The sequence below is a fragment of the Musa acuminata genome, chromosome BXJ2-3, assembly GCF_036884655.1.
Source record: "Musa acuminata AAA Group cultivar baxijiao chromosome BXJ2-3, Cavendish_Baxijiao_AAA, whole genome shotgun sequence".
NCBI lineage: Eukaryota > Viridiplantae > Streptophyta > Magnoliopsida > Zingiberales > Musaceae > Musa > Musa acuminata.
In genome coordinates, this window is record NC_088340.1 from 42,499,205 (window position 1) to 42,513,402 (window position 14,198).

The 14,198-nt window shown below is 38.5% G+C and overlaps 2 protein-coding genes across 2 annotated transcripts in view; both read left to right on the top strand.

Annotated features, from left to right (window-relative positions):
- Nucleotides 1-844, top strand: part of LOC103975101 (receptor-like protein EIX2) — a 40,783-nt gene extending 39,939 nt beyond the window's left edge. The window contains exon 3 of the mRNA XM_065101253.1: nt 461-844. The gene's annotated coding sequence lies outside the window, so the exon portion shown is untranslated. The remainder of the gene's footprint in view (nt 1-460) is intronic.
- Nucleotides 845-7,651: 6,807 nt separating this feature from the next.
- Nucleotides 7,652-12,548, top strand: LOC135608406 (LRR receptor-like serine/threonine-protein kinase GSO2). The gene is made up of 2 exons (XM_065101252.1): nt 7,652-11,206; nt 12,092-12,548. Exon 1 carries the CDS (start codon nt 8,200-8,202, stop codon nt 11,197-11,199), a length of 3,000 nt encoding a protein of 999 aa, XP_064957324.1. The 5' UTR covers nt 7,652-8,199; the 3' UTR covers nt 11,200-11,206; nt 12,092-12,548.
- Nucleotides 12,549-14,198: the final 1,650 nt, after the last annotated feature.

Genomic DNA, 14,198 nt, shown 5'->3' on the forward strand with positions numbered 1-14,198 from the left:
AAATTATAATCATTACTGAGGACATGCTATTAGTGTTCGGCTGAAATCATTGTCTTATTCGAGTGAAGAATCTTTCTTTTCTGAGATGAGATTGTATATTTTGATCCTCCTCAAAATATATAGTATGAGACTCACTTTTCATTTTCTACCAGAGTACAAATATTTTTTTCTGCTAAAATAAAATCCATATCCATCAATTTTTTTTAAGTGAATTATTATTAATAAGTTTTATAAATTCATATCAATCCTACTCTAGACTGCTTGCTCCTATCATTTGGGTGCAAAAGTTTGAGACTTTTGATTATATAATTATATTAAGAGAGATAGAGATATTCTATGTTTCTTGATTGAGTTTTTTTTCGTTAATTAACATTTTATGTTATGTGCGTTTGTTTCAGTATTCATAACTTGAGAGTATATATATTTTTTATTCCTTTTCCTTGGAAATCATATTTTGCAGGACTCGCAGAACTTTGATTCAGGTGTCACCTGAATGCTCTACATAAGTTCCCGATTTGCTGTTATTTTGGTGTTTCTATAATAAAAGCACATTGCCACCAGTTCACCTGAAGTAGGAGTCAAACTAGAAGAAGATGATGATGGTGATATGCTTGAAACAATAATATTAGATGTTACTAGCGTTGTCGTGGGATTCATAGTTGTTTCTGGGGTTTCTATCGGCGTAGTGATCGTGAACCAAGGCTTAAGGATTTCTCTCTTCCAACAAAATGACAACATCTATGGCTGCATGCAGATATGTGCAGCTGAAAGCTTTAGTCCAAATGACGAAGAATCGATTGAACTGTGGCGAAGTGCTATGATTGTCTATGTAGACTTCATGTATTTATGTGTTCTAGTGTTTTGATTTATGAACGACCATTTGGTGTTGTCCAGAACTAAGGTTACTGTTTAAAGATAACATCTGAGACATGGCATCGGGATTGCTCTGTTCCAGTTGAACTACAGGACTTGTGATTGGATCTATGTGCAGGTGGCAGTAAAGCTGAAGGAACCTAAGTGCAAATGGCGAAGAATGACTTGAAGAATCACTAAGCAACTCAAGCTCATGTCATCCTCTTCATGTTATGCTGTATTTATGTTTCATGTAACTGTTGTAGTCTCTTTAGAGTCTTAATCTATTGGCAACTTGCTGCTGGTTTTTAGCGCAGTGAAACTTAATTTACTGCATCACTTATTGCTTCTTTTCCAGAAACAAACCAATGGTCCACAGGAGGGTAAATGAGTTGTCATAACATATGAAACATATTACTATGAATTGAGAATTGCTCCAGTGGAAGCATCATAACTCCATCCTTCATATACATGAAATTGATTTCGGTGAGTGCTTCAGGGGATTCCAGCTGAGAACAAAGTGTGATTGTGTTCAATATATCTCGATAAGAAGATATCCGATTGGCCATGAAGACTTGCTCATGCTTTCATAATGTATTTAACCATTCAAAGTATTTTCTATGGCCATGGAAGTTGCTGTTCTGTTGCCAGAGCTCCTTAATCTCTCAAACTCTTTTAACTATTCAAATATTGCCATAGTTTGATGAACCAAATCGATTAATCATAAGAATGATTCTGGATGCTTATGTGGGTAGGAGACCACATGCAAGCCTCTTTATACCATTCGTACAACTTTTGGTCTTAACATACGGGAGTTTTATACAGTCCGAGCATTTGAAGCTCTAAAAGCACCAACAGAAACAGCACAGGCAGCAGCCTTCCCTTTTACATCATTGATGGATTCTTATCTTTCAGTACTGAAACATGTTCTCTGCTGAAGCCATGATCGGCTGGTTCATGCTCATGAGGTTCCACGGATTGATGAAGTTGTCAGTGATCATGGTGCCACTACTGATGCAATATTTTGCTTTCAAGCAGTGGAGGATCTCTGGTTAATCTCTTTTGCCCCCTTTCAATTTGACAGCCATCGCTAGGTTGAATCTATCTTGGAATTCCAACATCACTTCTACCATGCTAAGATGGTTGTCTAATACTACCAGCCTTGAGTACCTCGTCACTCTGGGAGTCTCACTATTGAGTCGCTACAAGTTGCTCCTGAAGCTCTCCTTAATCTAAAGGACTTGGATTTGTGACACAACTCCCTTAGAGGAGAAGTTGTTGGAATTCTTAGCAATGTCAGGAGCAGGGGCTTAAAGCATCTAGACTTGAGCTGGAATTACTTATCCGGAGATATTACACAAGCTCTGTATAGTCTTAGACACTTGGAGTATCTACAGATTCGACAGGGAACGTCGATGTCATTGGACATATTGTAGAAATATTGGGCAATCTCACAAGCTCGCGATATTTAAGCTTATCGAACAATCTAATCAGTGGAGAAACTTATCCAATTAGGGTACCAAGATTTGTATGCTACTCCTTATCACTAGAAAGGTACCACTGAGCATGGGGAACGTCACTAACCTGGTTCATTTAGATATATCAAGTAACTTTATTACCGGACAATTACCACCACCCTCATCAATTTAGAATACCTAGATTTATCATCCAACAATATTGTCGGAAGCACTGCATATACTTTTGAAACATTGTGACCAATTAGTTACCGTTGATCTGGGTGAAAATAATTTGCATGGCAGCATACCAACATGGATAGGAAGAAACCCCTCATCATTGAAAGTTCTTGGTGTGAGGTCAAACCTGCTATATGGTACCATCCCATAGAATATAGCAGATCTCAGTTTTCTTCAGGTTTTGGATCTTTCTGCCAACAATCTCTTTGGTAGCATACCATCGTCTTTGGGAAGTTTCAGTGCCATGGTTGAGGTACAAAATGATACCAAGTCACTGTTTGATTCTGAAGTTTATTTATTATAGCGAGAGCATCTTGATGACTACAAAAGAATCAATGGTTGATCACACGACCATCTCTCTGGTGAAATCCCAAGAGAACTGACCAAACTTCTCGAACTGCACTTCCTAAACCTGTCGATGAATCATTTGATAGGAAGGAACCAGAAAAGGTTGGCGATGTGAAACAATTGGAATCACTCGACTTATCGATGAATAATCTCATAGGGGAGATACCTTCAAGTCTTTCTACTCTATATTTCCCGAACCATTTGAATCTATCTTACAACGATTTGTCAGGAAAAATACCCACAAGTAGTCCGACTTTTTGATTTGTGGACGTATTTGGTAGTCAATGACTTATTCATGTGCGAGTCACTTTTTTTTTTCTTTTTTTATAAAATGAAAACCGGCATCAGTTCTTGATCATCGAGCTTTCACTCTACAGCTTTCGGCATGGCAGGAGTAATCCATTGGTCCCCTGGCCCTATCGCGTGGTGGCGGTGGTTTTGCACCTGGAAGCAACTTCCGACAACGAGCAAAGATCGCCGCATGTCGAGCGGATAGGCTGCAGAACGGAAGAGGGATGGAACCCATAGGGGAAGGGAGGAAGGACCAGAGGGGAAGGGAGCAAAGATCGCCACAAGTAGTCCGACTTTTTGATTTGTGGACGTATTTGGTAGTCAACGACTTATTCATGTGCGAGTCACTTTTTTTTTAGGTGAGATTATAAAATTTTGATCTTCCTCGATATTCATATTAGCATGGGACTCTTTCTTTATATTATCCTCAATATTCTTCCTCGATAAGTTTGGGAACGGACTCAAAATTGAGTCGGATTGGGGCTCGAATCGAATCAACTAGGATGTTGACCGAAGTCAACTTCTCACCGGCCCCACCTGCGTTCCCCGCGCCTGCGTTCACACAGTGCACCGCCGCACGCGGGGGCGTTTCTCGCTCGCAGTCCTCCCCGCGGCCGCAGCCCGCTGTCTTCATTGCCGCCTCCCCGTGTGCCCGCACCGGCCCCCGCAGCCACAGTCGCCGAAGTCGTCCGCCGCAGCCGCAGTCGCCCGCCTTGCTCCTATAAATGGAGCTTTGGGGAACAACAGCGAGGGAAGCGAAGGAGAGAACAAGGAGAGAGAGGAAGAGAGGAGAAGTGAGTAAGGAGCCCAAATCCGACCAAAGTTCTTCTCCGGAGAGAAGTCCGGTCGCCGATCTCCGTCGCCGGCAGGTCACTGTGCTCATTGCAGCACCTGCGGAGAAGAGGAAGAAGAGGAATTTGACTGGTCAACCCTGGTCAACATTGATGAACAGGGGTAATTTTGTATTTTTGGTTTATTTGGTAAATTTTAGATGTTTTTTTTTCTAAGGAACTCAGTGTTGCAACACTCCTATCATTCAAGTCTTTTATTGGGATTTTTTTTCTTCTCGTGAACACGGACTTACTATTTATGTCAGTAATCTGAACCATGTTTAAATCACTCATCTTTATTTTATGTCTAGTCATTAAATTTTTTCATTGACTCGATTTATATCTTATAGCTATGTAAAATACCCATAAGTTAAAATCAAGACGCGACATGATTATAAGAACCTTGGTAAAGTTATGGCACATTTGTAAGTTAAAGAGAAACTTAACTTCATTGTCCACTTTGGATGCCCTAGGCTATAGCTTCTCTGACCAATGAGCCCAAATCGAACTAAAGTTCTTCTTCGACAAAATATTTGTTCATTGATCTTTGTCGTCGGTCCGTCGCTTGATCGCATTGCAACAGTTGTAAAGAAGAGAAAGTTGATTGGTCAACTTTGGTTATTGTTCTAACTCACATCTTTATCGTGAGTTTATTATTATTTAACAGTTAAGTTGTTCACATCTAAATCTTAACATCCAAATCTCTCGCATTAATCAATCAACTCTCAATGGCATCAGATTTATGTCTCATTCACATAGGTTTGTATCCGAGAAACACGATAAAAATACAAGACTTCGACTTGCGTCTCAGTCACATGATAGAAGCTTCCGTGAGTACGGATGACTTCCCTCCAATCTCACGCCACGATAAGATGGAAATTAAGACGTCGTGACTTATCCTTAGAAGATTCGCCTCTTCCATCCCATTCTATTCATATCAAATCATTCGTCACGTCATAAAAAATCCATGCTTTCCAAACCGATAGTCTCCTTGACTTGCAGATCGGAACGTAAACATTTATATCTTTTTTTCTTTTTTTGTAAATGAACGCTCAATGGAACCCTCACATCAGAATTAAGTTTCCTTGACTTCTAACTGCGTATTAGCCTCACGTGATTCTCGTGGTGCTGTCGAGTATGCTTCTGATTTAGCTTTCATGCACATCATTTCATCGAATCCTTTCATTGTGATACTAATCGATAAACGTGACAGCCAGTCAAAATCGATGTACACATTTAGGAAATTAGGGCCCTCTCCAACTAACGTGAATCGTCCAACTCACTCACATTAGCATTAAGTGCTTCTCAGCTTCTATCATGTTGTTGCTTCGTGACTGGAAGTTATCCATCCTCACATCAGAACTAAGTGGGCGACCTTGACTTTGACTTGCATCCTAGCCACACTAAAGTCAAAGTATGATTGACCTTTGAGTGCGTGCTCGCCACGGGATCAAATCTACAGGGAATGTGCGCAGATGTCATGGGGATTTCCGGTGGTGATGTGCCTATCATTCGGGTGCTAAAGCTCGAGACATTTGATTATATAATTATCTTAAGAAAGATATTCTATGTTTCTTGAATGAATTTTTTTTGGCAGATCAACATTTTATGTTATGTGTGATTGTTTCAGTATTTTTTAACTGTAGGATTTTTTTTTGTTTCTTTTTCCTGGAAATCACATTTTGCAGGACATGCAGAGCTTTGTTTTAGGTGTTATTGGAATGTTATGCATAAGTTATCAAATTTGATGCCGTTTTGGTGTTCCTATAATAAAAGCAGAAGATGCAGGAGTCAAACTAGAAGAAGATGATGATGGTAATAAGCTTGAAACAATAATATTAGATGTTACTAGTATCCTCATGGGATTCATAGTTGTCTTGTGGGGTTTCTATTGGTATAGTGATCATGAAACAAGGCATAAGGATTGCTCTCTTCCAGCAAATCGACAACATCTATGGCTGGACGGATGTATGTGCAGTTGAAAGCTGAAGACCAAAATAATGACGAAGAATCAATTGAACTGTGGCTAAGTGCTTAGATTGTCTATGTATATATATTCCATGAATTTGTGTGTTCTAGTGTTTTGAGTCACGTATGATCATTTGGTGTTGCTTTGCCTTGAAGACACTGCTGCTTGTTTGTTGAACTTGGAAAACGAATGTAAATTCATTCAAGTATCAAACTGCCCATACAAGAAGGGCAAAGGCATTAAATGCCTATTAAAAATGCTTCATAATTAGTTATCCGTCTCAAAGTTATTATAGACTCCTCATGTGTTGAAAGATAATGATACTGATTTTTATAAGTCTCTGAGAGACAGATGTGTGTCTCAATCACATTGATTTGAGCCCGAGCAACACGTTACTATGCAAGCTTTTGACTTGTGTTTCAACCACATGATAGAAGCTTCGATAAGTACAGATGACTTCCCTCGAACCTCACACCACATGGAAGATCATTTGATTGAATCATTTTATCATGATACTAAACTTGTTACAGAGGTTCTCTCGAAAGAATTTAGTTCTATAACATTGATATACGTAACAGATAATCAAAATCGATGTCGACACTTAGGAAGTGGCATGTAAAAGTCCTAACTACTCTTCTCGTGGTAGGAAAATGTATATCCACACTACATTATTAGTGAATAAATTAGAACTTCATTTATAATAATTGAGCAAATATGACTCCGATTGACTGATCAACAAAATCTCTGATGTTAATGAATCATTCAACTCTTACATCTTTATCATGAGTTGAGTTTTTATTTCATGGTTAAACTCTTCACATCTAAATCTCCAACATTCATGAAACACCCAAATCTCACGTATTAATCAATCAACTCTCACATCTTATATTTTGACCATAGTATGCATGAAAGTCTCTAAGAGATAGCTATGTGTCTCAATCACGTAGACTTGCGCCCAAGCAATACAATAAGATGCAAGACTTTGACTTGTGTCTCAGCCACATGATAGAAGCTTCGATAAGTACAGATGACTTCCTTCCAACCTCACACAACACAGATATCATGGCATCGTGACCTATCATTGGAAGATTCGCCTCTTCCATCCCATTTCATCCATATCAAACCATTCATCATGTCATCAAAAATCCATACTTTCCAAAACCGATAGTCTTTCTTGACTTGCAGGTGGGGAACATAAACATTTACATCCCTTTATGTTGTATATAAAAATATTTTTGCACAATTTATTCAGAAAAATCAATCATAATTAGCATTTATCGTAGAGCAAATTCGGTGTTATCGTAGAGCAAATTCAGAAAAATCGATCATAACAAGTATGCTCTTTATTTTAGGGATTTTTACATAGTTTTATAGTGTTAATCTATCCGAGTTTGATTTAAAAACAAAATCTATAAAATCATCTAAAATTAGAAAACCCAATGAAATTACTATTTAATGTTGTATTTATCTTCTATATTAAAATTGAGTTGAATAAGCTTTATGTCATTATACTCATACATGTACCATGTTATATTCGATTACAAAATCAACATAGAAATATATTACTTAAGAACCTCCTAGAATCACCTTAAAAAGAGAAAATAACAATGAAATCAACATGTATATCATATTTGCCTGCTCTATTGAAAGATGGATGGAAGTTTGTGTTACACTTGTAACGCTGGTAATGAACGCTCAAATTCCGGTGGTGATGTGCCTATATATTCATGCCCACAGAGTTCTCCTCTCCAACCTCACACCTTAACTTTTCTCTTCTCTTGAGCGTTCAATCGATGGCTGCAGCTGGTAGCGGCAGTTTCCAGTGCGGACGTATTGCCTCGAAGCGTCTCATGATGCTCGTGGCCTTACTTCTAGTCTCCTGCTGCCTCGGCCATGGCTTCGGCGATGAGGATCATGTGGAGGTGGAGGGAATCAGCAGCAGTTGCATGGAGAGCGAGAGGAGAGCTCTCCTCGCCATCAAATCCGATATGTAGGCGACAGATTTTCTTCTTGGACCGGCAAAGACTGCTGTGGGTGGAGAGGTGTGGCCTGCGACCACACCACCGGCCATGTCACGGAGCTCGACCTCAGCTACCACGACACATACACATTCGTATACCCAGACCCATACTTATACACAACCGATACGTGGGATTTGTTTAACGATGGGGAAACAATAGGCATCAGCAAGGTAAATCCATCTTTGCAAGAATTGATGCATTTGAAGTATTTGGATTTGAGCATGAATAACTTCTCCTACGCCCCTGTGCCCAAAATGATCGCTTCACTAGTCCACTTGGAATATCTCAACCTATCTTATGCCATGTTCGATGGACTGATTCCTCCTCAGTTGGGGAACCTCTCAAACCTACACTATCTCGACCTTCAGGGATGGTATGGTTATCATCTACATGTTGATGATCTCGATTGGCTCTCCCGTATTCCTTCTCTAAAATATCTTGACATGAGCAATCTCGACCTCAGCAAGGCAACCAATTGGTTTTACGTAATTAATTCTATTCCCACACTCGAAGTGTTGCGTTTGAGCGATGCAGACCTGTCATATGTTCCATCTCCTTTGCCCCCTTTTAATCTGACAGCCATTGCTACTTTGGATCTATCTTCGAATTCCAACATCACGTCTGCCATGCTAAGATGGCTTTCTAACGCCACCAGCCTCGAGTACCTCCTTCTTTTTCACTGTGGGAGCTTGTCTTCTGAGTCGCTACAAGTTGCTCTAGGAGCTCTCAGTAATCTGAAGGGATTGGATTTGTCATACAACTTCCTTCAAGGAACAATTCTTGGAATTCTGAACAATGTCAGTAGCAGGGACTTCAAGCATCTAGACTTGAGCTACAATTATTTATCCGGAGATATTCCACAAACTCTATGGAGCCTTAGACGCCTGGAGTACCTAGACTTATCAACGAATTCTATTGTCAACGTACATATCTTAGCTTCTCTGGGGAATCTCACAAACTTGCGACATTTAGACTTGGGGGGCAATTCAATCAGTGGAGAAATTCCACCAATCGTGGGAGATTCTGTCCGATTGGAGTACCTAGATTTGTCCTCTAATGGCATCATCGGAAAAATACCACAGAGCATCGGCAACCTCACTAACCTAGTTGGATTATATTTGTCTTACAATCGTAATTTTGGACAAATACCAGAAACCATTGGGGGTCTTCAAAATCTGCAAATGTTATCTTTACAATATAACTCTATTTCTGGACAGATACCAAAAACCATTGGAGGTCTTCAAAATCTGCAGATGTTATCTTTAGAAAATAATCGTATTTCTGGACAGATACCAGAAACTATTGGGGGTCTCCAAAATTTGAAGTCGTTGATTCTTGATTTGAACTCTATTATCGGGCAAATACCAAATACGATTGGTAGACTCCATAGCTTGCTGCACTTGGACATATCACGTAACAATTTATCAGGTCCGCTACCAAAAACGATGGGTGGTCTGTGCAACTTGACCAAGATAGATTTGAGTTATAACAATATTAGTGGGGAGCTAATCAATCTATTTGATGGTTTATCCACCTGCGCACAAGGGGCATCTTTACTTGCCTTACATATGGACGGTAACCATTTAAGCGGTACTATTCCTTTATGTATGGGTCAAATATCTCAATTAACAGATATATTCCTCTCCTCAAACTCTTTGGTAGGTAACATCACCGAAGCACATTTTTCTAATCTCACAAATTTAATGGCATTAGAAATATCTTTCAACTCCTTTGACATAATCCTACCAAATGATTGGCATCCCCCATTTAATGTCCAATATCTTGGCATGAGTTTTTCTCGTTTAAGAGCTGAATTGCCTGTTTGGCTTCAAACTCAGACACGATTAACATTTCTATATCTACGTCGAGTTGGACTCTACGGCAACCTCCCGGTTTGGTTTGCAAATTTCTCAAGAGAGTTGCATACTCTTGACATGGGCTCTAACAATTTACAAGGTCAATTACCTTTTGCTCCCCAATCGATATTGGATCTCTCCAATAACTCATTTGCTGGACCTATTCCCCCGAGCTTCGCAAAAGCTACGAGTCTCTCTCAATTATTTTTGTATCATAATCATATAAGTGGTGGTTTTCTTCCCTTCTTTTGCAACATGAAATCACTTCAAGTCCTTGACTTATCTAACAATCACTTAACTGGAGAAATCCCGGTTTGTCATGACTCATTCCCTACCTCTCTGACAAGTTTTCAATTGAATAATAACAATTTGTCTGGAATAATTCCTTCGTTTCTGAGACATTGTTCACACTTAACTGCCCTTGATTTGGGTGATAATAAATTATCTGGGAGAATACCAACATGGATAGGGGAAAAACTTTTATCTTTGAATTTTCTTAGTCTGAGGTCAAACTTATTAGATGGTACCATCCCAATGAATCTAGCAAATCTCACTTCTCTCCAAGTATTAGATCTTTCTTCCAACAATCTATTTGGTGGTGTACCATCATCTCTAGGAAATTTCACTGCCATGGTCGAAATACATAATGTTACCAGGCCATCGTTGTTTGTCGACTATTATTATCACGGGGGCATCTTATTAACCATAAAAGGATCAACGGATGAGTACACAACCATTCTCTGGCTGGTGACAAGCATAGACTTGTCAAATAATCATCTCTCCGGTGAAATCCCAAAGGAACTGACAAAGCTTCTCGGATTACGCTTCCTAAACTTATCCAACAATCATTTGACGGGGAGGATTCCAGAAAAGATTGGTGACATGAAACAGCTAGAATCACTTGACTTGTCGATGAACAGTCTCACAGGAGAGATACCTTCGAGCTTTTCTGCTATGAATTTCCTGGCCCGTTTGAATCTGTCTTACAATAACTTATCAGGAAAAATACCCACGAGTGGTCAATTGTCGACCTTTGGCTCATGGTCATATGTGGGTAACAAAGACCTTTGTGGTACGCCACTGCCAGATTGCCCTGTTTACCAAACTCCACCTGATGCCAGAGTTAAAGATGATGAGAAGCTCGACAAATTATTGGAGTACACCAGTATTGTGGTTGGATTTGTGGTTGGCTTTTGGCTGTTTATCGGCACGCTCATCGTGAAGCAGGCCATCAGATTCGCTTTCTTCCGATGGATCGACAAGGCCAACGACTGGATCTATGTTCAGTTTGCAGTAAAGCTTGCGAAGCTCAAATCCAAATGGCAAACAACGACATGAACTGCCGGTAAGTGCTAAAGTGTGTCATGTTTTCCTTTGTAGTTAGTGGCATCGAAATCTTGCGTTAGCATGTGATGATGTTATCATATTATGCTGTCATGATTAAGCTGAAATAAGCATCATGGATTCTCTGTATACATTACATGTATTAGTTCTAGTGTCATAACATCTCCATCCATCATCACTTTGCTATCGCCAGGCCTTCGCTTATGGATTGATACATACATATCTGACAACTAAAATGATTAATTGCAAGAGTGTATGTCATACTCTGTTTGCTATCGAAATAGTTAATCTACCTATATTTAATCAATGTTTGAGAGTGGAGACTGTGTTCTTCTGTTATTGTTCTTACAATAGAAAATAAAATTCTACTGTGTTATTATGCTCAAATTAGATAAAGATAATGACAATCACAAAATGGAGAGATAATTAGACAATAAAATTGCAATCATTATCATCGACGTGCTCTTCGTATTTGGCCAAAATCAATGTCTTATTCATATGACGAATCTTTTTTGTTCTGAGAAGAGACTGTATATTTTTATCCTCCTCAAAATTCATATAGCATGAGACTCACTCGTCATTTTTTTTTTTTTTTTGCAAAGATAAAATCCATCTCTATCAAATTTTTTTTCTAAAAGTAAATTATTATTAATAAATAAGTTTCATAAATTCATATCAATCCACTCTGGATTGCTTATTCCTATCATTTGGGTGCTAAAGCTTGAGACCTTTTGATTATATAATTATCTTAAGAGAGATATTATATGTTTCTTGATTAAGTGTTTTTTTTCATTAATCAATATTTAATGTTATGTGCGTTTGTTTTCGTATTCATGAGAGTATATATATTTTTTTTTTTCTTTTTCCTGGAAATCATATTTTGCAGGACTCGCAGAACTTTGTTTTAGGTGTTACCAGAATGGTTTATATAAGTTCCCGATTTGCTGCTATTTTGGGGTTTCTATAATAAAAAGCAGATTGCCACCAGTTCAGCTGATGCAGGAGTCAAACTAGAAGAAGATGATGATGGAGATATGCTTGAAACAATAATATTAGATGTTACTAGCGTTGTCGTGGGATTCATAGTTGTTTCTGGGGTTTCTATCGGCGTAGTGATCATGAAGCAAGGCTTAAGGATTACTCTCTTCCAACAAATTGACAACATCTATGGCTGGATGCAGAAGAATCAATTGAACTGTGGCTAAGTGCTAAGATTGTCTATGTATACTTTCATGTATTTATGTGTTCGAGTGTTTTGATTCACGTATGACCATTTGGTGTTGCCTCGCCTTGTTTATTGAACTTGGATATGATTAGTGTTTCTTTTCTTCATCAACTACAAATCTGGTGTCTCCACACTACAAATTTGGTGTGTCCACGCTACATCTTTATCATGAGTTGATTTTTTATTTGACGGTTAAACACTTTACATCTAAATCTTCAACAGTCATCAAACACACAAGTCTCACATATCTTAACCATGGAGTTGGACTCAAACATAATTAACAACCCTATATCTACGTGGAGTTGGACTCTCCCAAAATCTCCTGATTTGGTTTTCGATTTTTTCAAAAGAGTTTCAAAATCTTATCGTGAGCTCTGACAATTTGATAAGCCAATGATCTTTATATCCCAAATATGGGACCTCTCCCATAACTCATTTGTCGGACCAATTCCCTTAAGTTTCGTAAAAGTTACGAGCCTCTCTCTATTGTCTTTTATCTCATAACCGTATCAATGATAGACTGCCTCCCTTCTTTTACAATGTTCAATCGCTTGAAGTCTTTTAACCTATCTAGCAATCATTCCCATCTTATCTATAATCTTTACATTTGAATAATAACAATATGTCTAGAACAATTTCTTTATTTTTGAAACATTGTGACCAATTAGTTATCCTGGATCTTGGTGAAAATAAATTATACGGTGAAATACCAACATAGGTAGGTCGAAACCTTTTGTCACTGAAAGTTCTTCATCTAAGGTCAAATCTAATATATGGTACCATCCCAACGAATATAGTAAACCTCACTTTCCTCCAGGTTTTAGATCTTTCTTCTAGCAGTCTAACTGGTAGTCTACCATTATCTATCGGAAATTTCAGTGACATGGATGAGATACAGAATGATACCAGTTCAGTGCTTAGTGTCTGCGATTATCATTATGAAGAGAGCATCTTCATGACTACAAAAGAATCAATGGTTGATTCTTTAATAATCACTTAATTGGAGAAGTTCCAGATTGTCCGAATTCATTCCCAACCTTACTAAGATCTTTACATTTGAATAATAACAATCTATATGGAATAATTCCTTCTTTTTTGAAACATTGTAAACAATTAATTACTCTTGATTTTGGTGAAAATAAATTGTCTGGTAAAATTCCAACATAGATAGGAAGAAACCTCTCATCCTTGAAAGTTCTTAGTCTAAGGTCAAACTTATTATATGGTACCATCCCAGTGAATATAGCATTTCTCTCCTCTTCAAGTTTTGGATCTTTCTTCCAATAATCTATTTGGTAGCTTACCATCATCTCTAGGAAATTTCAGTGCTATGGTGGAGAAGCAAAATAATACCTGGTCAAAGTTTCGTCCCTTCATTTATCATCACGAGAGCATCTCAATAACAACAAAAGGATCAAATCTTAATTACACAAGAATTGTCTGGCTGGTGACATGCATAGACTTGTCAAATAATCATCTCTCCGGTGAAATCCCAAAAGAACTGACAAAGCTTCTCGGATTGCGTTTCCTAAACTTATCCAACAATCATTTGACGGGGAGGATTCCAGAAAAGATGGGTGACATGAAACAGCTTGAATCACTTGACTTATCGGTGAACAATCTCACAGGGGAGATACCTTCGAGCTTTTGTGCTATGAATTTTCTGGCTCGTTTGAATCTGTCTTATAACGACTTATCAGGAAAAATACCCACGAGTAGTCAATTGTCGACCTTTGACTCATGGACATATGTGGGTAACAAAGACCTT